The sequence below is a fragment of the Pseudonaja textilis genome, chromosome Z, assembly GCF_049901715.1.
Source record: "Pseudonaja textilis isolate UNSWEBS1 chromosome Z, rPseTex1.2, whole genome shotgun sequence".
Taxonomy (NCBI): Eukaryota; Metazoa; Chordata; class Lepidosauria; order Squamata; family Elapidae; genus Pseudonaja; species Pseudonaja textilis.
In genome coordinates this window covers 41057245-41084382 of record NC_142008.1, presented here as the reverse complement: position 1 = coordinate 41084382, position 27138 = coordinate 41057245, and the positions used below count along the sequence as shown (strand labels likewise).

The 27138-nt window shown below is 40.3% G+C and overlaps 1 protein-coding gene across 1 annotated transcript in view; it reads left to right on the top strand.

Annotated features, from left to right (window-relative positions):
• The window catches only part of RFTN1 (raftlin, lipid raft linker 1), a 189670-nt gene continuing 162532 nt past the window's right edge, over positions 1-27138 (top strand). Inside the window, 2 exon segments of the mRNA XM_026708274.2 lie at positions 1-419; positions 15717-15869. Of these exon segments, the coding sequence (XP_026564059.2) occupies positions 15725-15869 (145 nt within the window). The 5' untranslated portion in view covers positions 1-419; positions 15717-15724.

The following is a 27138-nucleotide window of genomic DNA, read 5'->3' as shown; positions in this document are numbered from 1 at the left end:
ACGCCTAAGGGAGTGCTCAGGCCTTTAAAAGCAGCCTTTCTTCGGGGGCGAGAGGCGGTGATGGTTTTCCCCAGCGAGTAGTCTCTATTGGCTCCTCCCCCAGTTTAGCCCTATATCGTGCAGCGAGGAAGCGGCTTTTGGAGAGAAGGCGAAGCATCGTGGTTCTCGAGCTGGGTGGGTTGTTGTACACCACAGTTTTTCCGCGAGTTGAGGCACCTCCCACATCTTTAGCCCGCTTAGAGCGTTTTTCCTCCGGCAACCGGTGAAGCGCCAAGTTTGCTGCTCATTTCCGAAACGGCGAGGAGCAAACTTTCAGCATTGATATTGACGGCGCTGTGGGCAGCTCGGCTGAGTCTCTTAAGGAAAGTGAAGCGGAGTAGCAGCGTCGATTCAGAAAGCGGAAGACAGGCGAGCCTCAGGTGCGTAAAGATGGGGCGGTGGGACTGTGAAGGCAAGCAAAATAACCGCTGAAGTAGACAACTGGGAGCAAGGATCCGCCAAGCACATTCGGAAAGGACGCTATTTCGTTTCCGAAATTTGTGTCGCCTTCTTCGCTCTGGGTCTTCTGGGGGTTGGCGTTCAGCTCCTCGTGAAACTTACCGTTAGGCGGGAATGGAAAATAGGTATTCATCCACCTAAGTGTCCGTGCGTGCGGCGCTCGTGCTTTGTATCAGGTTTTTCTCCACACAGGTGTGAAATCTCATTCCCCGCGCCCTCTCGCTTTTATTTATTATTTGTTTAAATCTGCGCAATAGGCGACCTGCGGTTAGCGTTGGTTATTGACGAAGCTCGGAGTTCCTGCAGTTTCCGAGGATTCTCTCTTCCTAGTTGAATCCGAAGCAGAACCATTTGGGAAACGGAGGGGGGCGGGAATGTTAAAGCTCAAGCGGGCCTCTTGAATTCTTTGCAATTGAAGAAAGAGGAAAAAGAAACAATGCGACAACGAATCGCGGCCTTTATTTAAAAGAATTTAAAGGAGGAAAGTTGAGAATTGGTGCGTATGTTTTGCTAGTGTCTGGTATTGAATTACTCTTGAAAATATATAAAAAGGGTAGCATCTGAAGTTCCCATAATGGAAGGTAGTAAGAGAATTATCAGGAAAATTAAGGACTTTTATATCCAATGCTGTAAGTATCCCGGGGTATCCTTTAACGAGTAAGAAAAATCTATTCAAGAAATGGTTAGAGCAGAATGTCATTACTATAAAAAAGTATATTGTTAGTACAAGAAAATTTCCTCCCCCCAACAGCTAGATGTGATGCTTCCTTTATGATAGATGTCATTGCTGGAAAGTCTAGAAGAAACTTTGTTGAACACATATATTATTTGATGTTACCTCTGTAAAGTCTTTTATGAATCTTAAGGAGCTCTGCAAATTTTCCATTGATGCTTATTTGGGCCTAATGCAAAGTATACAAGATATATCAGTGTTATCTACAGTAAGGAAAACTAAAAGTTCAGGCTCCAAAAAAACTTGTCAGTTTTTAAAAACTAACTGGATATCTTTCGCAACAGCCATTCATAGTAAACTATGTTGGCATTCTCTAACTTGGTATCTTTTAAAGTATTGAGCTACATTTTCTATAATCTCAGTGAGATTAGCACAATATCAGAGGTGAACATGTCAATGCTTTAACATAAGAATATATGAAAATGCTGTTATGTCAAACCCATCTATCTAGTCTAGCACTGGACTTTCAAAGTGTTAAAGCTGGCTTCTCTTCTAAGATGTCCTATACTTTTTTGAGTGACACATGGTAAAAAGACTGTTAGTGCAGAGACACAAACTACTTAAAACTAAAGGATGTTGTGGTTTTTATCATATGAATGATGAATTCAGGTCACAACAGTGGATTGAGGTATAGCAGTGCATATGCTATATTCAAAAAGCTAAATTGGCTTTGGGGGAGAACTTTTTAAAGGACTTTCAGAATGCAGTGGATGTGCGGTTGTAAGTATTGTAATCATTTTGCTTGATAAAGAAGGCTCCCATCATAAGCTAACAGCAGTTGACACTTGAGGAAATAGCAATTGGGTTTATACGATTGGTTCTATTTACTTATCTTAGTAAGAATATATCTGGTAGCTAGAATGGCCTTAAGAAGTGATCCTTAACTAAGTGATCTGAAAAGTTGGATTAAGGATTTAAGATCACAGTGCCATCACAACTTCGCAGTTTGTGTTTTCCTAATCTAATCCAGTAAATGGAATTTATAAATGGAGATAACTTTAGGATAGGTGAGCAAAGAAGCAAAAATCATACTTCTGAAAAAGAAGAGATTATGTGGATTTGTAAATCAGTTTTTCTGCTGATTTCTCTGCACAGATAATAATCTGTTTTAGATTTACAGGTCTGAAGATGTGGAATTCCTTGTGGATGCTGAATTCATTTGTGGATGCTGGTAAAGTATTTGTCAGTATATTTTTACCAGTTTGACACTGTTTGAATAAATAAACTTCACTGCAATGAAACAATTTATTTAAAATTAGTTTGGATACTATAATGTAGTCTTTGTGGGTTTGCATTTTATACAAGATTGGAAACTTCAGTTGATGCAAGACATAGCCATAAGAATGCTGCTAAACATAAAATTTTGGGAATATGGCATATTTTTATTTTATAGTATGATTTTGTTTCCAGTACCAGTTCAAAGCACCCTAAAGCCAAAATTGTTTGGCTTAATTGTCTGGCTCACCCCCTGAGAACATCTACATTTATCAAGCCCTATTGAACTATTGATAAGAGATCCTCGATGGGGATTACCAAGGCAAATATATTTTCATGGTAGCCCCAAATCCAAGATGTTGCTAGGTCCATTTTATGCATTTAAGCATACGTTGTAGGGGCATAGATTGACCAGATTTTATGTCAACTATAAGAGGAAAATATTTGCTGCAGGGATAGCTATCATGTGCCAAAGGGATTTGATCCTATGCTACATCAGCTGCATATTGGTAGTCCTCAGTTTATGCCCCTTCTTTCAGTGACTGTTCAAAGGTATAGCAGGACTGAAAAAAATAGGCCTATGACCAGTCCTCAAAGTTTCATCCATTACAACACCTCCATGGTAATGTGATCATGATCTGGGCACTTGGATGTTCGCAATTACAACATTGCAGTGAGCTGCAATCACATGATCACCATTTGAAACATTATATGACAGCTTCTCAGAAGCAAAGTCAATGGAGACTTGGCAAGGAAGGTTGCAAGTTGCTCCAATAAGTCCCCCCAGCTTGCACTCCACCCTCTGCCCCATTATTTTCCTGCACTCATGTGGTATCACAGTGCCCCCCCCCCCAGCACACTTGTATTCACTTTCACCTATCTGACCATAATTACCACCACCACATGGCACTCCTACACTTCCTAGCTGAGGCTCCCACTGCTTCCTGCTTAATAATCTCACATATTGGGGTTCAGACAGCAATCAACTGCTGGGATTGTCATTAAGCAATGCAGTTATGTCACATTGCCATTTACAATTGTATCCCTTAGTATTCCTGTATTGAAACAGATAGCAACAAGAACAATAACTTACTAAAGTTTTTGTAAGAATGTCAGTATTAAGGTGGGCTTTATGAAGCATTCTGAATCTTCAGAATATGATGGATGTTATATGTATTAAATTATAGTATTAGTTTTCTTTAGTTTGGTGCGGTCCAGATGTTAAGAACCTTGGTTCCCATAATTCCCATCTGCCGGGCAGTTTGGGGATTATGGTTTGGTCCAGCACTCACTGAAATAAATGAAAATGCATTCATATATATATATATTCATTCCAATATCTGCATAGTTCATGTAGCTTGATAATAGAATATTTATACAATAAATGGGTGTATTGGCCTTTAAAGTGCCTCAAGATCCTGGTCATTTTAAATTTCATAGAAATTTTGATAACATTCTTTGGCGCTATTCTTTATATCTTTCCACCCCCACATCCCAACTTTATTTTCTTGGATTGATAAAACTAACTGCCAATATCTCTGTGGTTTACTGTATATATGTGGTGTATTTCCAAATTCAGTAGACTTACCACTTTTTCTTCACAAAATCTTAAGACTTCAATTCAAGCCTTGTCAGAATATTTATAAATTTGCTGTGTATTAATTTTAAATATGACTATCAGTAGGTTACTTGTACAATTATACAGTGCAATATGCTATGATGTCATATTGTACAACTATATGCTTTAAAACAAAACAGAACAAAGCATTAACACTTAGAGATGATGGTGAACGTATGGCACGCGTGCCAGAAGTGGCATGCAGAGCCACTTCTGCCGGCACGTGAAAGGTGACTGGAAGAGCCCCATTATGCATGCGCACGTGCACCACCGCCCGACAGCTGATTGTCAGGTTTCTGGTGCACATGAGTGGGGGACGGGGATGTACGGAGATGCATGCAGGGGGTCTCGCATGCATGCACAGGGGGTGTGGGGGATCCCAGCATGCATTGCCTTCTGGGCACTGGCATGTGAGCAAGCATGAGTGAGAGCACAATTTTTGGCATGGGAACTGAAAAATGTTTGCCATTAATGACATGGAGCATTTCCTCACTAGTAGTTTAGTATCTTGTAGTGTCACTCAACTATTGTTGCAATTATACTCACTATACTGTTCTAATAGTACAAATGAAGGTTGGATAACTGTTGAGAACACTAAAAATCACTAGTGGAAAATGACCATGTGTGACACCCTTCTCCACAAATACAATATTTTTTGTCTGGGGTTCCTGCAAAACACCTTTAAAAAGAGCAGAATGTGAATAGTACCTTAAACCACGGACCAAGTACTCTAGCACCACTTCCTGTATAGTACAAATGATTCCCCCCCCCAAACGCTTAATAGTCATGTAAGGCAGGATATTTGAGTGTCAAGAAATATTGAATAGGGAGGGAGAAACTTTTCTTTCCAGTTACGATTGCCCTGAAAATTTTCTGCCTATTTATCAATTCAGAAAAAAAAAATTCAGTGGAATGAATGAATTCCTTTCCCTTCAGTTTGATGTTACTCCTAGGAAAACTATTTAGTGGTACAGAATGGGATAATCATTGCTTCTGCAATGGAAATTCCCTGAAAATCCCTGCCACATGACTGTTACGAGAGAAAAAAAAAACCCTTCTGTACTCCAGAGATTTGCTGTAAATGATCTAACTCATGATTTCTCCTGAAAATCATTCGCCTTGGTAGATAACTGGCTTAAATCAGGATTAAGCTATTTTGGAAAATCTGCTTAAGTAGAACTGAAGCAGAGTTTATTTATGGACTAAAACCATTACCTATATCACTGAAAGTGGTGAATGAGAGCAAAAATGCAGACAAATAAGAAACAAGAAAAAGTATTCTTGCCAGATCCTTATCAGATTCAGTAGTACAAAATAAAATACATATAAACATTTTTTCCTCACTCCCAAATAACCAATAGAGGCTGAATATATAGTGTTGCAGCTGGGAATAAAATTTTTTAAATTGGGTCTAAGATTTTTGATGGGTGTGATTGGCAACTTGAAATTGTGAATAGGAGCATTATAGAGTTAGGAGGAAAGTGTAGCCTGCTGCATTTTGTTTGAAATCCCAGTTGGGTTTTTTGTTTGTTTGAAAATTCTTCAGTGTATTATTTCATTTTCTGTGGCTTGATTTTCAGATAACTGCAAGTCTAATACATAATTAAAACAACTAGATAATCAGTTATGATAAGTTCCATAGATATGATGTCAGTATATAATAGAGTTCTTTTTCCTCCCTCAAATCTCATTCTATTTTAAGACCCTAATATGCCTGGATTGCATTTTTACTCTGTTACTTTGTTAAGAGGTTAAATATCTGTGGAGCAGCAGTGACTATTTCTGTAAATCTGGAGCCTGATGAAGTGTGTGAAAAAGTTATTTTAGCTGCACACGAACTTACTGAAAAATGGGAATTGTAGTATTTTTTACACAACAGTAATGAGATATTTTTCATAACCAGAAGGTGTCCTATTAATGATGCTCTTAGCATGATACCAACATCTGCAAAATGGAATTTGGATGGCCTTCCCTTTGAATTCATGTGTGATATTGTTAGATTAGTCAGAGGTTGCTGTATTGTAAATATTGTTTAAGGGATTTGTTTGCTGCCCGAAGTCATAAGGACTGTCGCCAGCTTACCGAACTTTCATGCAAAGCACAATATGAGTCAATATAATAATTAAAATACTAATCTACTCAATTTGGGGTTAAATTAATGCTAAAGCCAATATGTTAAATTTATGATGCCATTGATTATAATTAACTAGCTGGATACACATGCTTCGCGACAAATCTATGTGATCGGGCTATGCAGGAGAAATTTGGTTCACAATCCGTTGTCTCAGTAGTGGTCAGTAATTGAAACACATAAGGGTTTCCTTTGGTTTGCTTCTTTTCCTCTCCTCTCCTCTCCTCTCCCCTTTCCATTCCTTTCCATCTATCCATCATCTTTTTTTTTATTTGTCAAGCGATTATAAGATAACAGATATAAGTATAACATAGTTATGAATACATGAAATGGATACATATAAGAAAAATAAAAAGAAACAATAGGGCAGGGATGTTAGGCATGTTGGTGCACTTATCCATGCCCCCTACAGACCTCAGGAAAGGGGTGAGGTCAATATTAGGCAGTCTAAGGTTAAAGTTTTTGGGGTTTGGGGAAGAAACCACAGAGTCAGGTAGAGTGTTCCAGACATTGACCACTCTGTTGCTGAAGTCGTATTTCCTGCAGTCAAGTTTGGTACGGTTTACCTTGAGTTTGTATCTATTGTGTATCTTGTATTGTTATGGTTGAAACTGAAGTATTCATTGACAGGTAGGACATTGCAATATATAATTTTATATACTAAGATTGGACTGAAGGCGGCATAGTTCTAGTTTTTCTAGGTCTTGTGAAATATTTCTGACTTTATCATATCTATCTATCTATCTATCTATCTATCTATCTATCTATCTATCATCTATCTATCTATCTATTTTTTCAGCAAAAGTGTTGTAAAATACAATCCTTCAACTGTTGTCCCAAAGGTGCTTTTTTTTTCAGGAGACAACTGGACTTTCTGGTTTTTCTTTGACAATGTTTTGCTTCTCATCCAAAGAGCTTCTTCAGCTCTGACCGCATGGTGGGTAATAAAAATATTACAACTTTTGATGCCAAGTAGCTTCTTGTTTGGAAGTGTAGTTTGCATCCTTTTAAAGAGTCGTAGTTTGTCTGTGTCCTCAGGTCATCTGAATCAGTGGTCGCCAACAAGTGGGCCGTGGGAAAATTTTGGTGGGCCACAGAGAAATCTCACCCCCAGAGCACCCCACCAAGGCAATTAATCCAGGCTGTGCAGAAACACAAGCTGCGTCGCCCACATAGCCCGCGGGAACCCTCCCTGTCCACTCACTCCTTACCTGATAAACTTGCCTTCAAAATTGCTATTTTTCCTTTTTCCGACCATCATCTGTTCTGCGGTGCTCAGAGATTTAGATTATCTGGGAAGCAGAAAATGTTTGGATTTCTTGCTTTCTAGCTAGTCTTTAGATCTTCGGCTCTGCTTTTAAGCGTACAGCCGAACCTCCCTTAGGACTGAAGGTTTGCTTGCAAGCAAATTCAGTGCAGACTCACAGCAAGCAAATTTGAGAGACTGAGCTAGCCGATTGCAGATAGATAGATCACTGAATGATTCTGTGAGCAACTCATTCTGCCTGCTTTGTCTGATTTTGGGTAACAGTTGCTCTTTTTTATAAAAAAAGTTCAATATTTACATACATGGTGTGATATGAGTTAATTTTGTGAGTTTGCTTGCAAGCAAATTTTATGTGACAGACTGAGATAGCCGATGGCAGATAGATAGATTTCTGAATGAATCTGTGATTCTGTGAGCAACTCAATCTGCCTGCCTGCTTTGCCTGATTTTGGGTAAAAGTTGCTCTTTTTTTATACAAAATTCAATATTTGTATAAATATTTATAATATTTACATACAAGCCATGCCCAGCCAGTCACATGACCACCAAGCCACACCCACAAATTAGGCCACACCCACAGAACCAGTTAGTGGTCCCTGGAATCTAAAATTATGAATTTGGTGGTCCCTGAGGTCCAAAAGGTTGGTGACCCCTGATCTGAATGGTGCAAATGGCTGTGGAGTTACTAAGGTAACGGAATGCAAGGTAATGAAATGTGAGTCAACTGGCAGTTGGAACAGAATTCTTTTCAGGTGGGGAGAGGGAGTAGAACTCTGCAGCATCAGAGTGTATTAATTACTGTATTAAGAAATACTAATGACCTGATGGTCATTTCGAAAAATCCTTTCTTAGTGAGCACCTAGAAGCCAAGAGGAACATACGCCAAATGTCAAGTTTGTAGGCTTTAGGGTTCTGGAGATTTCGTGATGCTGCGTGAGTGGTATTTTGCTTTTATATATATATCGATTCCTAAATACGTTCTAGAGGAGACATCCCCAATAGAGCAACCTTAGTCAGACTGCAAGCTTCTCCAAAGATAGTTGTTACAGAAAACACCCACTGTGAGGAGAATGCCTTTATTCATTATAGAGGGATACTTAGTGCTTTTTTGAGTTTGGTTATTTGGTTATTTTTTTCTAGATGTTTCATTACCCAACTAGGTAACATCATCAGAATGCAAGATTCAGATTCCACAGTTCTTAACTCTGACCAAGAAATATTTTCTTGTCAGTTTTCATCATAGTTCCGGGTAAATGCAGATTTTTAAAAGGCATTCCATAGTTTGGTTAGGATAGATAGAAATTATTGGGAAAAGGTAGTCCCTAAGATATACAGACTCTGAGCCATATAGGGCTTTGCAGATACAACCAACACCTTGAATTGCACTTAGAAACCTATTGGTCATCAGTGCAACTCCTGGAATAGAAGTGTAATCTGGTAGTATAATTGATCATATGCATGGCACTCCATTCTGAACTTGCTGAAATTTCCAGATGATTTTCAGAGACTATCCCATGTAAAATAAATTAGAGATTAGAAGGGCATGAACAATATCTTTGTTGCATCTTCTTCCAAGTAAGGCCTTAATTGGCATAGTAGCTAAAGCTATGCAAAAGCTTCACTAACCACAATCTCCATTGTTGTTCCTTGAGGATCCTCAAATGAAGATTGCTCTTTCTATGTAAAAACAATCCTATAAAAAGTTAAAGATAATAGAATTAAAAACAGTTTAGATGAGTGCACTTTATCTGATTTGGATTGAGTATCAGCATGTTTTTTCCTACTCACACCCTTACAGCCTCCAGATGCAGGATCTTAATTTTTATCACGTTTTTTTCAGTGGGCTCCAGGTAGAATTGTATAAGTATCTGCAAATTAATGATACCTCACTCTGAACTGATAGATGTCCTGCAGTGGTCCCATACAGATTTGAATAGGATAGCGGACTGAACCGTGATAGCTTTCTGAACAGATAATCCTGATTTATGAATAATTGTTTAAAACTGTTCAAAGTTAAAATGGCCTTGAAAAGAGTATTTATGGTCTGTAAAGCACTTCCAGGTGTTGTATAACATTGCACAATACACGTAGTCCGATTACAGATCATATTTTGGATGCTTGACAATTAGCTTGCATTTACAACCTAATGCAGCATCCTGAAGTGATGTGATATAGGATTTTTAGCAAAAAACACTCATTTAGAACAATGGATTTCCTAAATGACCATATAATTCACTTAACTGCTGTAAAAACCTGGTGAAAAATTGGGTCCAGTTACTTGGGTGCTTCATTAATATCCATAATTTATAACCAAAATTCTGATCTCAATTATGATTGTAAGTTGTTCACCTCCCCCCTCCCACAACTACTGTTACACCTGTCACCATTCAGGTGATAATAAAACGATTGTAATATTATTTCCCCAACTCTCAACCTTTGGTATAGTACAGGGGTGTGCAATGTTAAACACTAAGAGTCATTTGGACCCATTTCCCACAGAAAAGCCACAAAACCTGATGGGCATGGCCAATATTACTTACTCCCACCCAGTCAGAAGACCCCCCCCCTCCCAGCCATGCCTACCCAGGTTTTGTAGCTCCCAGTGTTTTCTTTTCTCTGGGAAACAGGTATCTCTCTCCCTCTCCCATCTCTTTTTCCCTCTCTCTCATCTTTCTCTCTCTTTCTATCTCTCTTTCATTTCTCTCTCTCATTTTTCTCATTTTTCTCTTCTCTCTCTCTCTCTCCCCACCCCCCTGTGTCTGTGTCTTCCCTCTTGAACCATTTCCAAAAACAGGTGAGGGTTTTTTTTTGCTGATATTGTTCTTCTTTGGGTGCTTTTTACCATACAATTTAAATCAAGAGTCATTTCAGGTTCCCAGATAAATGAAGCTCTTTTGTCGTCCTGCTGTGGCTTTCTGTCAGCTGAACCCAGCACCAGTTGGCCCCACCCCTTACCTGAATCCAACCAGTTGGCCCCACCCCTCACCCTTGCCTTCTCCTCCCAGTCACTCCTCACCTAAGAAGGTAAGGGTGAGGGCAGCAGATGGAGGCTCACTCCATATTCCAGAGCGGGAGCCAAGCATCCCTCTACTTACCTCTTCTTCCAGCCCTTGTTGATGCTGTGTGTATCTCGGTCGCTTGGAGAGATGCACAACTTTTTCTCTGCCCAAAGACACTGGTTGGTCCAGCTGCAGCTGATACTCCGTGTCGTAATGGGTTCCAGGAGGATGAGGGGACTCTATCTCCCCCATTGTGAAGCATGCTAAATTAAATGTACTGTGCAAGGTGCTGCAAGAGCAGCGAGCAGGCCATGGAGGCGGCGAGAGCAGTGGCATCAGTCGCAGCCAGGTCAGGCCATTGTTTCAGGGCAGAGACAAAGTCACGTGTTTCCCTGAGCAGCCGAGGTGTGCACAGCACCAACAAGGGTGGGAAGAAGAGGCAAGTAGAAGGACACTCACTGCCGCTCTGGAAGCCTATATCTGCTGCTGTTGCCCTTACCTTTTTAGGTGACGAGTGACTGGGAGGAGAGGGTAAGGGTGAGGGGTGGGGCCAGCCAGTAGTGGGTTCAGCTGAGAGGGAGCCGCAGCAGAGGACCCAAAGAGCTGCATGCGGCTCTAGACCTATGGGTTGCCAGTACCCGGTGTAGTAGAATGCTATAGTCAACATTCTTAAAGGCTGCTGAGAAATCTAGGAAAGCAAGGATTGTTGTGCCATGTTTATCTAAGTGTTGCTATAGACCATGATCTGTGAGAGTGATTAATACAGGTTTTGTCCCATGTGTAGGATTGAATCAAAATAGCTAAGAAACAAGATAATCTATTTCTCATGAAGTTTCTGGCACTCTTCTAAACTTCTACTACTGTAGGTCATCATTTTCCCCATAACCTTTCTCCACAAGGAAAGATTTAATTTTGATAGTAGATATTAATCTAGTTGTCCAAACCTGCTTCTAAGAAGTACAGGAACTAGTGCTTGGTATATCTCCTTGTCTCTCAAAAAGACATTTTTTATAGTGTTGATTTAGAATCTAATCCCCTCTTTGGTTGTTTTTATTAGCCAGGCAGAGTATGGTTTCTGTTTACAAGTGGTAGAGCCAGAGGATTATAACTACTTTCCTGGAGTACTGTACCCCACTTTAGAAGTCTCCCAGATAATACCAGGGAACCACCTTTATCACCTTAATAGAGTTGTATAGTTTTCAAGAGAGTAAATGTGAATAATTTTATTCATAAAGTACTTAGCCAGATAATCATAGTTTACACTGCCTGGCTCTTCAGCTCACCCTTCTCCAAAAGGATACTTTCAAGAGTGCAGATGTAGAAAGGGCAGAAAAGTAATTATGCCTTTTTACTTTTATTATCCTCAGAATAGGGTATCTGTTGTTTATTTGTACCAAATCTCACTTGCTGCTTTTTTTTTAAACTACTGTCAGTCATTGTAACCTTCATTTCTCAGAGTTCTTCCAGAGTTTCATAGAATCAGGGTAGGGTGGGAGGGGAAAGATCTGTATAAACAAATAAAAAAAATAGAGCAAAATGAAAGACACAATTGCCTACCAGATCCTGATAATTTTACCATAGGAGTTTACCAACCTTTGTGTCATATATGCAGTGTACATTTTAAGTACAAACTGATAGCAATAAGACTTATATACTGCTTCACAGTGCTTTACAGCTTTCTCTAAGCATTTTACAGAGTCAGCCTATTGCAGTGATGGTGAAATTTTGTTGTGGTATACAGAAAGTGTGCATGCGTGTGTGCTGGCACCCACAATGCAATGCGCCCTGCCCCCTGTGAATGTACGCACAACACCTCCGTCCCCTTACCTGCACTGCGCATGCACTGCCTCCCAGCTGATTTTCAGCCTTTTTGAGGTCGTTTTTTTCCTCCTGGAGGCTTGAGGGAAGCCTCTGCAGCCTTGGGAGACCAAAAAACAGGCGTTCCAAAAATACCAAAAGTGCCTGTTTTCAGCCTCTGGAGCCTGCGGGAGATAATTTTTGCCCTCCCAGAGGTTCGAGGGAAGCCTCTGCAGCCATGGGAAGCTGAAAATGGGCCTTCCAGAAAAACCGTAAGTGCTGAAACAGGCCTGTTTTCAGCCTCCTGAGGCTGCAGAGGCTTTCCTCGAGCCTCCGGGAGGGCGAAAATGGCCTCAAATGGGCCAAAGATCAACTGGAGGGTGTGCTCATGCACAGTGCAGGTAAGTTTGGCTGGGGCTTATGTGCCCGCATAAATGGCTCTTCGTAGCAGCTATGGCACATGTACCATAGGTTTGCCATCACGGGCCTATTGCATCCAACAATCTGGGTCCTCATTTTACTGTCCTCGGAAGAATGGAAGGCTGAGTCAACCTTGAGCCTGGTGAGATTCGAATTGCCACATTGCAGTCAGCTGGTGGTCAGCAGAAGTAGCCTGCATTACTGCACTCTAACCACTGCGCCACCGCAGTGGCATAGGATGTAAAAACAGCTGTTCCCTTGTTTTTTTATTTAGTAGATTGATATCCTGTTCAAATTGCTTACATGGGGATCTCCCTTCACTCTTATACATGCTACACAATGATGTGCAATGGATTGTACTAAGAAAGAATCTTCCAAAATCAGTGAGGCTCCACAGTAGATGACAGGCTTGAACCTAAGTCTTGCTAGGGCTAAACCAACTTTTGAACAATTTACACCATACTGGATCTCTTGATGTTTTTGGATAAACAACACAACTTCTTAAACCTTTTAGAGATCTCTCATATCTACTGTATATCCTGGACATAATCTGTTTCAACTTTCCCCCTCAGGATGATTCTTTGGGGCATTAAATGCCAAGACAACTAGACCTAAAGGCATTTTTCCCTTTGTGTTATCACTCTGCTGAACACCTAATCCTCATGTTCTATGTCTAAGTATAATTACTCATGTTGTATTGCTGTAGTATTACTTTTATCTTTCTCATCTACTACCCCATCTTATTGGTATCATATGATTATTATTACTCTGTTGCTTTTCATGTATATTGAGAGCTTTTGCACCGGAAATAAATTCCTTATGTGTCTAATCACACTTGGCCAATTAAAGTATTCTATACTAAAATATATATTTAAAAGAAATAGTTTTATTAGAGAAATAAAGCAAGCAATCATAGTATCCTTGGCTTAGTGATACAGGCTAAGCAGACATACAACATGTTCTTTCCCTGTTTGTTGAAAGATAGATTTCTGTCTGTTTTCTCTTATTATTTCTCATATCTTAATATTACTGTCGCTTGCATCTCTGCTTCTTTTTATCATCAATGTAATTCACATATTGTGAGGCAATGGCCTCTTTTGTCACTTTTTTTACTGACTGGTAATGAAATTTGCTAGTAGCATTACCCTGTTAGTAAAATGTTTCATTAAGAATTGGGGGACAATAACAAAGGGAGAAATAAGAAATAGTTAAAAGAGTTCCTTCAGCTGACAAATTATTAGCTAAACTACAATCCTGTGCATAATATATGGATTGATTATAGCTACCAGAATATAACATTCAATGTCCTGGGAAACTGTTTATATTGAATAATATTGTTGACCCCTCTAGTTCATTGTTGCCTATACTTATATCTGTTAGCCATTTCTCTTCATTTTTCCCATGAAAGAATGCCTATCCAGTTACTTTTTGCTTCTTGATAATGCTTCATGTTTTAGCACATAGGTTTGCTATTGCTATTGATTATTCCCCAATTCTTATTGAAAGTATTTTCCTTTATTTGCAAAACAATTTAGTAGTTTCTGCTGCATCTTACAAAAGATAAATTGAGAGTTTCACAGCTGGCTGATGTCTGAAATGAATAGTCTTATATTTAACTTTCAGTAGGATGTGCTGTATGAGATGTGGCAGAATATTCTGCTTTTGATGCTACCTTTTTTATCACTTAGCAAACATTAGGAACTATTTAATTTTAAACCTTGATGTTATATTTTTCTTCAATATTAGTGCGGTATACAAGAATATATACATTCTGTTAATAATTACTATACTGTATGCAGTCTAGTATAGATTTTCAATTCATATTCAGATGGCTGAGCATTTTGAATGATTTAAGACTTTCAAGATTATTGTATTCACAGGATAATTGGATCACTTAAATAATTTGATCGCTTAAATAAAAGAAAAATGAATTTTTCTTCTATTATCTTATACAGTAATATGCACAGTATAAATATTTCTTATAGATTGTGACTTTCCTGCTTATCATGTTTCATATAATCTTGTTTTCAGTTCATTTTTCATTTCATACACAGTTTGAGTCTGATTACTAATTTAATTATCCAGAAATAGTTTGGGTAACCCTTGAGCTTTTTCTCATTTTGTCTTTTGAATAATAAAAATTGACTAAAAGTATTTTTAGTTCTCTTTGAGCTCTTTTCAAGTACACTCTAAGTGACTTTAAGGAGCTGGAGATTTTTTTAAAAAAATAATCATTTTTTAGTAAATATATATTTCCCATTCCCCTCCTTGTATTGGCTATTTGGCTATTCTCTGCCTGTGTGTGGCTTTTATATAGCTTCCACTGTGGTCAGACTTCTTCTGAGGACAGTTTGGAGGGGCAATGCTGGAAAGCGAAAGGATAACTCCCAGATTGATGATGTGTTCCTTTAAAAAATTGCTCTTCAGGCTGCGTAAGAACAAAAATACACCATATAAGAAAATAAACTATATAGTGGACTTCCAATGAAATCTGGGAATCATAGCTTTACAAATAATTAAAATGTAGAGTTCCCATATTGTGATCATGCAAAGTTAGATATTACTGGTAGTGTCCGTTCTGTTGTATTCCTTCATTAGTTATATTATTTGCCATTTATTGCACTACTTCTGTAGTGGGGAGCCTTTCTCCTTATGAAAGATTGGAGACTCCTTGCATGTCTAAAAAGCTTATAAAACCAAGGTTTTAAATTGCATGAGGAATCCCTTTCAATAGGAAAGATACTCTGGGACAAAGATAGTCCTAGGAGGTAAAAAATGGCTGGATGTGTACAGTTAGCCTATTTGGTTAATGCACTCATTCTTCTTGCTGCTTGAGGAATATATTGCTTAAAGAAAGATTAATTCATAACCTAAATGTGCAGTTGATGTATAGGATTGAATGTAATTTAAATATTTATTTAAACTGCTGAACAGTCAATTAAAAGTTTAATAATTTTTAATAAAATAACTAAACTTTGTGATAATGAAGTTATTTAAACAGTTCATCCCTGTTTTTCTTCTCCCTCTCTTGTCATCAGCTTTTACAATGGGTTGCAGACTAAATAAATTGGAAAAACATGGTGACAAACGGCCTGGAAACATTTATTCCACTCTGAAGAGGCCCCAGGTTGAAACAAAAACTGATGTTTTCTATGAATACCATTTTTTAGATTTTACAACTTTAAGTAATGGTAAGTCTTTTCTTTTCATACTGTACATATGAAAGTCAAAATGATAAAATTGTATCACTTCTATATATCAGGGACAAGTGAAGTTTTTGTGGCTGGAAGCTACACTCTTTAATTATATTATTGTTTTGGACAGGCAAACATTATAGTAGACAAAGCAGAGGTATCATTGATGTGAAGAACTGGAATTATGTGGGTTCTATGTGGTAGTTGTTTGGATTTTGAGATCCAAATAACGAAGACATCATTATGCAGAAATTCTAGGTATTGCTCATAGTGGATTCTTGAACTTGGCTAAATTTTTTCCAAAGTTCCTTCAAACATGGTGATTTGATGAAGGAGGAGGAAGGATGTGGTTTTCATTGTGCCCATGAGAGAGAGAAATGAAGTAAAAAATAAAGTGCTATTTACTATTGAAAAGATGGCATAATGTATTTGTCAAGTAAACTTAGATAACCTTTAGATAAACAATTGTACAAATGTCTTTTAGCATTTTTCATATAAACATTCAACAGTTCTGTGATCTAGCCTAAAGAAAGGAGTTATATTTCTGTGAGGCAATGCAAAGAATTTGAAGTGAAAAGAATTTGAAGTGCAATCAATAATTTATATTTTGTGTATATGTATTTTTCTCATCCACGCTGCGGCAAGAGTCCAGGAATGGGTATGACTCCTCCCTCTGACATCATAGAGCTGAGTCTGCCACTGTATAAAAAGCCAGCCCATAGCTGGCTCCCCAGCTTTTGACTCAGCTTCTTGTCTATGAGCTTATGTCTCTGGAAGAAGTAAAAAAAGCTAAAAAACCAGCAAACCAACAGAAGAAGCAAGAAAACAGCTTCAACACAACTCCTGGGGCTCCAGTTGAGCTGTGCCACGAGGAGAGCAGATCCTTCGGCGCTGCCTTGGGGAAGTTGCAGTTACAGGGAGCACTTACAGAGCCTCCCATGCAGTTTCCCAAGTGTTTCAAGGTGGCCGCTCCACAGCTGAATTTTGGGCTGCTCCACTGCTGATTTTTGAAGCTCTGTTATCGCCGCCTCTCAGCTGTTCTCCAGATTGCCATTTGATCGCTCGAGGCCTGGAGAGAGCCTAAGGAGTGAGTGAGACGACGAGGCCATTCCAGGGCCAGTGCACGTGGCAGTCGACCATCTTGAGTGGTGGTCAGCCATGTTTCGAGGAACGGCCATTACCAGGGCCTCACAGCTGAATCTGCTCACCTGGCCCATGCAACAGGCGGCACACTCACAGGGGGAGCTCTCAGCATTTCTTGTCCTGTTGGCAACAATAGAGAGTAAAATAGCCCATTCGGATCTTATTGGCCTAGAAGAAGCCCAGGGTTCTCAGGCCCCAATGAGGAAGAGAAGAAGACAAAGAGGCCATTCAGGGACAAGGCCTTGGCCCCCCAAAAGACATCTAAATCTGAGCTCAGGGCTGAGAAAAGAAGGGTTGCTACTTTGGAGAAAAAGTTTGCTAAGACCCCGGAACAGGTGAGAAGCTGGATCCAACAAACTTCTCAACCAGGGGAAGTGCAGTTTTGCCCAGAGGTTACAGCCAGGGCGGAGGAGGCTGAAACTAGCTATGCCAGCCATCTTCTAACTTGGTCTCCAGAGAGGGTAGAAGAAGAGTTTTTGCTCCAGGATTTAAGCAGGTCTGGGCCCAACTTCAGACAGACTGCCTGGAGTCTAGGTTCCTCTCACCCCCTAGGTCAGATGATTGCCTGAGGCAACCTACACTCTCACTGCTGCAGGCCTGCATCAGTGGACCCTCCCATGGGTAGCAGACCTGATGAGATTAGGGATATGGTATCAGTAGCCATCAGGCAGGGCCTAGCTGAGGGGTTTCAGCAACTACTCCGCCCCTTGGGGGAGCAGTCCTTGTTCCCTGCTTACTCCCAAAGGGTCTCAGAGGGGTTTTCCCAGACAGCAACAGATGCCCATCTACCCAATCTGATTGGGGCAAGGATGAGGAGAGGGATTATACTAACCCTTCAGAGCACAGTCACTCCTCTGTATCAGAGGAAGAGGAAGGTGAAATCAGGGATCCTAATTTATCAGAGGAGGAGGGTCTTAGATCCAATCAACCCCCCACAGCTGCGATTTTGAAATCTTCCATGTTAAACTGCTTCTACATAAGGCCTTAGTCACCGCCCAATTAAGTCCTGAGGAAGTGGCTCCAGAACCCCAAGTGGCTTCTTCTAGCCACAGGGACTCCCCTTTCTCCAAGCTGGTGGTCCACACAGATGTACTTCCTCTGTTATTCCTTGATTTAGTGAAAGAGCAGTGTGCCTCCCTTGGAGCAGGGCCTCGGCCTTTGTCACACAACAGGCGGTTTTACAATGTGGGCCCTTCTTTGGCCAACACCCTCCTAGTGCCTTCTGTAGATGCTCCAGTGGTAGCCTCATTCTCTACATCTGGCACCCCTACTGAGCCAGAGGATGTGCTCAAAGTGGAGGACAAGAGGTCTGAACAAACCCTCAAGAGCACCCACCAGGCTGCGGCTTGGGCTGTCCAAGCCTCGACAGTAGCTTTGTTTTTTACAAAAGCATCACTGCGCTGGCTGCACCAGCTGCAGGATAGGCTTCCTACCACCAATTTTAGATCACATCAAGATCTAAATAAGATCATTGCAGCGGCAGAATTTACAGCTACACTGAATTCAGCTAAGTTTGCCTCAAGGGCCATGGCCTTGGTGGTGGCTAGGAGGCTCCTCTGGCTGTGAAATTGACAGTTTGATTCCTGCCGAAAATGGAAGTTGGCGTCGGGCCCGTGCACTGGAGAACAGCTGTTCGGCACCTCCCTGGAGCCGTACTTGGTTGAAACCAGGGACAAGTCCTCTCCTCGGTGGGGAAGAAGTCAGAGTATCATCTCGTACCGTACTACCGACCCTCTTCCTTCTGATCCAAATCCAACACTCGTTTCTTTCTGGGCCAGAGAGCGTTCCCTCCTCACCAGGAGCAATGATCAGAGGCTGCAAGCAGGCAACAGCAGACTACCACTAAACGGCCGTTTCGAGGAGGAAAAGGTCATTCATTCTGATGCTCAAAGTGAATACCCTTTCTCCCCCAATAGGAGGTCGTTGGCATTCTTCACCTGTAGATGGGAGGAGTCAACATCGGACGCCTGGGTGCTCAGGATGGTGAGGTTCGGTCTCCGGCTTAAGTTCCTCTCCCCAGCCCCAAGATTTTTTTTTGCTGTCCAATATCTCAGGACAGTTTTAAATGGGTCCTTATGGAATTGGCCATCCAACTCCTTGGGGACATAAGAGCCGTACAGTCGGTTCCAGTGGATTAATGAGGACTAGGTTTCTAGTCTCGGCTTTTCATGATCCCGAAGGCCTCGGGTGGGGGTGTGAGCCATTCTTGACCTCAAGTTTTTGAACAGGTGCATTCCATATAGGCATTTCAAGATGCAGACCTTGCATTCAATTCTAGAGAGCATTTGGGAGGGCGACCTCTTCTATAGACCTCAAGGAGGCATACATCCATATCCCTATCTGGCTCCATCACTGACAGTTTCTTGATTTCTTTTAACAGAACAAGCTTTTCTAGTCCTTCCATTTGGGCTTTCATCGGCCCCTAGGGTCTTCACCAAGATCTTGGCAGCATTGCCGATTTTGCTTTGGGTGATACTGGTAAGGCTCCAGTGTTACCTCGACGATATCCTGATTCAGTCGGAATCAATATGCTCCGTCCATCATGATCTCCAAACCATGTTGCAGTTCTTACAAGACCATGGTTTTTCTATCAACTTCAAGAAAAGCTATCTGTTTCCGATGACCAGGCTTCTTCATCTCAGTGTGATCATCGATACATCTCTCTACTTCTCTTTCCAGATCATGGGGAGAGTCTCAACAACTTGATCCGCCAGATTTGACAGCAGCGCACAGTCCCCTTGTCTCACCTGTCCAAGCTCCTCAGAAAAATGACTTCCTGCATTGGCATCGTTCCATGGGCCCGTCTCCATGTCCAGTCTCTTCAATGGTTCCTGCTGTGATTTCAGCGGGCAGGAACCACCCACTCTTCCATCAGGGTTCAGGTTCCACCTCAGATCCTTCACTTCTTCCGGTGGGGGAAATGTCTGGTGAGGGCATCCATTCAAGGAACCAGACAGGATCCTGCTCACCACAGATGGTAGTCTTCAGGGCTGGGGGGGGATCTAGCTGGTGAGATAGCCCAGGGGAGTTAGTCTCAGATAGACAGGGCCTGTGCCATAAATTGGCTAGAGCTCAAGGCCATTGTTCTAGCCCTGAAACATTTCAGGAACAGGGTGGCAGGTGGTCACATGTTGGTCATGATGGATAGGTGGTCGCAAAGGCACATGTCAACAGACAGGGGGGAACCAGGTGCAGGGCCTTAATGAGAGAAGCCCAAAGCCTGGGGAGGTGGGCGGAGAGACACCTTTCCATCAGGGCGGACCACATCTCGGGGGTCGACAACACCCAGGCCAAGGAAGGATGGAAACTGGCTGAGTCGGTCCAAAGTCGATCACTTGGAGGGGAGTTTCCATCCTTCCTTGTTGTTAGATCTGTCTCACAGGTTCAGATCACCAGCAGTAGACCTCTTTGCCACTCCCCAAAATGCTCAGGTAAGCAGATTTTTCACTAGATTTCCAACCCAGGGAGCAGAGCGGAACAAATGGCCTCCAGTCTCCTCCAAGCCTTTCCCCCTCTTCCTATCATTCTGGTGGTCATTCAGAAGATGTTAGAGGAAAAGACAGAGCTACTACTTCTGGCATCCCATTGGCCCAGGAGACCCTGGTTAGCCAATCTGGTGAATCTGTCTGTAACCCAGCCAAGGAGGATCCTCGCCAACAGGATCTCCCTCCACCAGGAAGCGTTACTCCACCCAGACCCTCAATGTTCCGCACTGGAGCGGCAATCTCTGAAGGATTCTAATTTCCATGACAGGGTGATAGAGACCATCCATGCTTCATATAAGCCTTCTACTATTTGCATCTATGATGCTACCTGGAAGGTCTTCTGCTGGTGTTTGAAGATGGCCTGAGATCCCATTTCGGCATCTGTTGCTGATGTGTTAATATTCCTTCAGGATGGGCTAGATCAAGGACTCTCTCCTAACACCCTCTGCCGTCAGGAGAAGGCCCTGTCATTGATGTTGTCCAGAGAAAACTATTCGACCTTATCTCATCATCCTTCAGTTCGCAGGTTTTTGAAGGGACTTCTAATCTGCATCCCCCGGTAGTTCACAGGTTTCCCACCTAAGACCTCTCTAAGGTTTTGCAGGCCCTTAGGGGACCGCCTTTTGAACAGATCTGTGTCACTTCAATTTATGAACCTCAAGGTGGTTTTTCTAGTGGCCATTACATCAGCCAGGAGAGTGTCTGAACTGGTGGCACTCTCAGTTAGACAGGACTTTAGTTTTCATGAGAACAGGGTAGTTCTCCAGTTAGACCCTAAATTTGTGCCTAAAATAAATATTTGGTTTCATCGGGAACCAGACATAGTGTTACCAGATTTCTGTCCGAAGCCTCACCATGAGTTGGAGCACAAATGGCATATTTGGATGTATGGACAGCCCTCCATATTTACATCGAAAGTACTGCAGCCTTTCAGAAAACTGAAGCTATGTTCATGGCCTTCCAACCAACTTCCCTGGAGAGCAAGGCTTCTCCTACCATAAGTAGATGGATCAGGGCATGTATTTCCAAGGCCTACCAGATTTTGTCCCTGCTGGTGCCCAAGAAACTAACTACCCCCTCCACTAGAAATGCTGCGCCTGGGCCACCCAGGCATCTCTTGAGGAAATCTGCAGGGCAGCTACCTGGGCATCTCCTTCACTGTTTATATGGCACTATCATCTGGATTCCTTTGCCTCTGCAGAGGCAGCATTTGGATAGAAGGGTACTACAGAAGGTCATCCCACAGTCAGAGTGAGTGGACCAGACGATGGCCCTCCCATGGACATGCAGGCTTTGGTATTTCCCATTCCTGGACTTTCATCATAGCATGGATGAGAATGGGCATTGGTATAATTACCTGAGAACACCCTTTCTATCTACGCAGCAAGAAAGACCAGCCCCACCCCTTTGTGTCTGGTCTTGGTGGTGGTGGGTTTGAATTATTTTAATTGTTTGTCTTTCAGAGTCACATTACATCTGTCAAGCATCTTTGTGTAAAAGCTGGGGAGCCAGCTACGGGCTGGCTTTTTATACAGTGGCAGACTCAGCTCTATGATATCAGAGGGAGAAGTCATAACCATTCCTGAACTTTCTTGCAGCATAGATAGAAAGGGCGTTCTCAGATAATTATATCAACGCTCATTTTATACCTATAAAACTGCGTTGGTTATTTATAGCTTGTAACTTTCACATTTAATACATACAAATGTTTTCCATAGTTTGTACAAACTGACTTGTTATATTGCATTTTTTAAGAAGTTGAATGAGTGAAATATGAATTATTAAATATATATTCATGTCTTGTTACATACATACATTTTGATTTTTCCTTAGAAATTTATTTCTTATTTTTATTGAATATAATCTCAAGCTAATTGTATTTTTAAAATTTACATTATAATTCAAAGATATGACACTATTTCTTGACCCATTCAGTATTTTCTTTTTAAAAACAATTGGTGTGTTAAAAATAGCTTATATGAAATGGGAGTTTGACTGAGAGCATAGTAATGTAAAAATGTACAGATTTGTGTCTTAGGCATTATTTTTGGAAAATTAAATTCTCTTCATTTTATTGTAGCATTAAAGGTTTGTTACTATTTTTGCTTTGTAGGAAAAGGAAATTAGAGTCAGTCTATAAAAAGAAAATCTGCTTCCTGTTTAAATTTCACAGAATGCAAAATGAGGCTAGTAACCATTGTACATAATAATAATGTCAATTTTGTGTCATAAAGAAATTATACTATGTAGCTTGTAACAATATTTATTTTAGGCATTTTAAATTGGATCAATTTCCTGCTTCAATTTTTTTTTTTTCAGATTTGCTTTGTCTTTTAATGTTGGCAAACTTCAAATATATAAGCTACATATAGAATAAAGCAAATGCAAAGAAAGAAGGTAATATAATCCACATGCTCTGGGTCCATGGAATATATCAAAGTGGTTCAAAATGGGGAAAATATAGATTATATTGATGTAGCTAGTATTTTTTAGAGGGGAAAAAAAATTAAAGGTCATATAATCTTTTAACTTTCAGTTGTTGTTTTTCTAATCAATTCAAGTGAAATTTGAGCCTGTGGTGGCCTTGAATGGGGGACAACAGGCTTCAGCTGAACCCTGACAAGACTGAATGGCTTTTAGCTTATTGAGAAATGTTAGATAGAGCTTCTCATGGTTATTCTTATATTTCCACAACATCTTACTGTACAGGTAGTCCTTGACTTACAACAGCTCCCTTAGTGACCATTCAAATTTACAACAGCACTGAAAAAACTGACATAACCATTTTTCAGAGTTATAATCTTTGCAGCATTCCCATGATTATGTGATCAAAATTTAGATGCTTGGCAACTGGTTCATACTTAAGGCTGTTGCTGTGTCCCAAAGTCATGTGATCACTTTTTGCAAACTTCTGACAAGCAAAGTCAACAAGGAAGCCAGATATTCGTTTTACAACTGTTTATTTTTACTTATTTTATTTGGTTTGTCAATTGCTTACAAGATAATAGGTATAAGTATATACATAGTTATGAATACATGAAATGGGTACATATAAGAAAAATAAAAGAAACATTAGGGCAGGGACGGTAGCACGTTGGTACGCTTATGCACGCCCCCACAGACCTCTCAGGAAAGGGGTGAGGTCAGTTGTAGAGTCTAAGATTAAAGTTTTTGGTGTTTGGGGAAGAAACCACAGAGTCAGGTAGAGTGTTCCAGAAATTGACCATGCTGTTGCTGAAGTCGTATTTCCTGCAATCAAGTTTGGTGCGATTAACCTTGAGTTTGTATCTGTTGTGTGATCTTGTGTTGTTATGGTTGAAACTGTGTTGTTATGGTTGAAGCTGAAGTATTCATTGACTGGTAGGACATTGCAATGTGTGATTTTATATACCATACTTAGATCAGACCGAAGATGGCATAATTCAAGATTTTCTAGGTCTAGAATTTCGAGTCTGGTGGCATAAGGTATTCTACAACAAGTAGAGGAGCAGAGAACTCTTCTTGTGAAATATTTCTGGACTTTCTCAACTGTGCTAATATCAGATACATAATGTGGGTTTCAGACTGATGAGCTGTATTCAAGTATTGGTCTAGCAAATGTTTTGTATGCTCTAGTTAGTATTGTGATATTACCAGACAAAAAGCTACGTAGGATTAGGTTAACAACTCTTAATGCTGTTTTGGCTATGTAGTTACAGTGGGCTCTAGCACTTAGATCATTAGAGAAGAGTACTCCAAGTCCTTTACAGAGCTTGGATCATCAACAAGGTCTTGACTATTCAGCTTGTATTTTATTTTCTAATTTTTCTGCCAATATGTAAGACAGAGCATTTATTTGTTGAGATTTGAAGTTGCCATTTGTTTGACTATTCTGATACGTAGTCCAGTTCTTTTTGAAGGGTAGCAGTATTGTCTGTGGTGATGAATAGCTTTACATTGTCAGCGAAGAGAACACAGTTGCTCTTAATATGATCACAGAGGTCATTTATATAGAGTATGAAGAGAGTTGGTCCTAGAACACTGTCTTGGGGGACACTACTGTTGACAGGTACAGAATTTGATAGGACGCTCCCAATTTTGACCATTTGTTGCTTATTTGACAGGAATGCTTCTATCCAGTTACGCAGTTGTCCAGAAATGCCATAAGATTTTAGTTTTAGGAGTAGTTTGTTGTGTACCACTGAATCAGAGGCTTTACAGAAGTCTATGTAGATTGCGTCTATTGTTTTGCCCTGATCGAGTTGTGTAGTCCATATGTTTTTGCAGTGTAAGAGTTGCAGATTACAGGATAGTTTTTTTCTGAAACCAAATTTTTTATTAGAGAGTAGGTTGTTTGTTTGTAAGTAGAGGATAATGGATTGGTTAATAATTGATTCCATAAGTTTACAGTTGATGCAGCATAAAGAGATTGGTCTGTAATTTTCAAGTAGGCTGGGGTCTCTCTTTTTGAAGATGGGGATGACCGTGGCTTGTGACCATAGTTTTGGCAAGGAGCTGGTCCTGAAAGATTTTTCAAAGATTGTGCTTAGAGGTTCGGCTATGGCAGTGGATAGCTTTTTTAAGAAGTAGGCACATTCTGTCCAGTCCAATAGATAGAGATGGTTTTAGATTGCGTAGTGCTTTTTCAACATTGTCTTCTGTAAAATAGATATGTATTAGATCATTACAGTTGTCTGTGGATCGGCTAGGAAATACTGGGCATGATCCATTGCTGTTTACAAATACTGAGCCAAAGAATGTGTTAAAGAGGTTGGCTTTAATGGTGCCATCGTTGCAGTCTTTACCATTTGGTCTTTTCAGGGATGGGATGGACCTTGAGTCTTTTAGTTAGTTGTTTACAAAATTGTAGAAAGCACGGATGGAATTGGTGCATATAAGGTTTTCCTCTTGTTTAATGTGATAATTGGTGCATTCAGTCTTTATCTGGTGGTATAAATTTTTGTATCAGCTTTTGAAGTTGGCAATGTGACCAGATTTGTTTTTCCACCAAAGTGATCTCTTTTTGGATTGAAGCTTCCTTATTGTTATGGGTAATCTGTTTTTTCTGGTTTTTGGATTTGTTATTGGCACATATAGTTTGATGACTAAAATATAAAATATGAAAATATGTTGTAATGGTCTTCAACAGTTTGGCATCCAGTGAATAGAAATTGCCAATCAAGGGATGAGAGATCATTGTCTATAAGATCATAGTTGACTTTTTTGAAGTTATAATTGGGGATCACATTGTTGTGTTGATTTTTGTGTGGACATATGTTGAGACAAAAGTCAATCATGCTGTGGTCACTGTTGGAAAAGGGTTCATTAATTTGTATTCCGTAAATTGAATTCAAACTATTTCAGAAGATGAGATCGAGGCAGTTAAGTCTAGTATTGTTGGTTACTAGTTGTTCCAGTCCCAGGTTTGTTACAGCATTGTAGAATGTTTCATGTATGGGTTTAGTTTACATTCGTTTAAGGTCCAGTTAATGTGAGGTAGTTTCAAGTCACCAAGAAAGATAAAAGTCTGTGGGCAGGATGTTGCCCATGTTAGTAGTGAACTTAGCTTGTTTACTGTGTTACTAGCTTAACCATTGCAGTGATTCACTTAACAAATGCAATGATTCGCTTAACTGTGGCAAGAAAGGTCATAAAATGGGTCAAAACTCACTTAACAAATGTCTCACTTAACAACATAAATGTTGAGCTCAATTGTGTTTGTAACTTGAGAAAGGGTTACTTACCTGATACACCCGTTCTCAGTGAGCTGAGACGAGCATCCAGAGAGTGGGGAGGTGCTTAGTCTCTGCTCGGATAGGCTGGGCTTAATTAATGGGACACTGTTGCTCCTCCCTGGCTCCTCCCTAGCGTCCCCCAGTTTTGGTGAAGATGAGTGATGCAACCCCTGCCCTCTCTAATGTCATGTTTTTCTTTGTTGCATATATCCAGATTTATCGTTGGCCTGAACAGGACCCCACCAGATGGATATTGAGTGGGGCTGGATGCTCGTCGCCGCTCACTGAGAATGGGTATATCAGGTAAGTACCAACACCCTTTCTCCATTGAGCTGCTCCGAGCATCCAGAGAGTGGGACATACCAAAGCTTGGCTTGTCCTACGGGAGAGTCTCCGTCTGGGTTAGAACCCACTCGCTGTCCGAGTGGACTCGTTGTAACACCCTCCTAGCTCAGCAGAAGCAAATACATCAATTTTTTTCTTTTAAACAAAGTTTTTATTTTTTACAAGAAACATACGAACAAAACATAAAAACATAAAGCCCGCTTTCAATTATATACATACAGTGTTTCAGTTGGTTACAATCTTTTGTGCTATCCTTTTTTTATCATTACTCACAAGTTATATAAATTCTCACCTTATCAGTCTAGCTTGGGCTTATATAATATCAATTATTAAACATTCATTTGACTATTTTTCCATCATTTTATACGAGATATTCTAATTTTCATTATGATTTAATCTTATACGTTCTTCCAATGGTTATATATTTTATATTGTATTCTTTATCAGTCTATTAACTTTTATTGTAAGGTTTCCTAATCTGTTTCTTTACCATGTCTTTTTATCTAATCATTGATAAAATAAATCCCATATCATATAAAATTGTTTATCCTCTTGTTCTCTAATTTCAAATGTCAATTT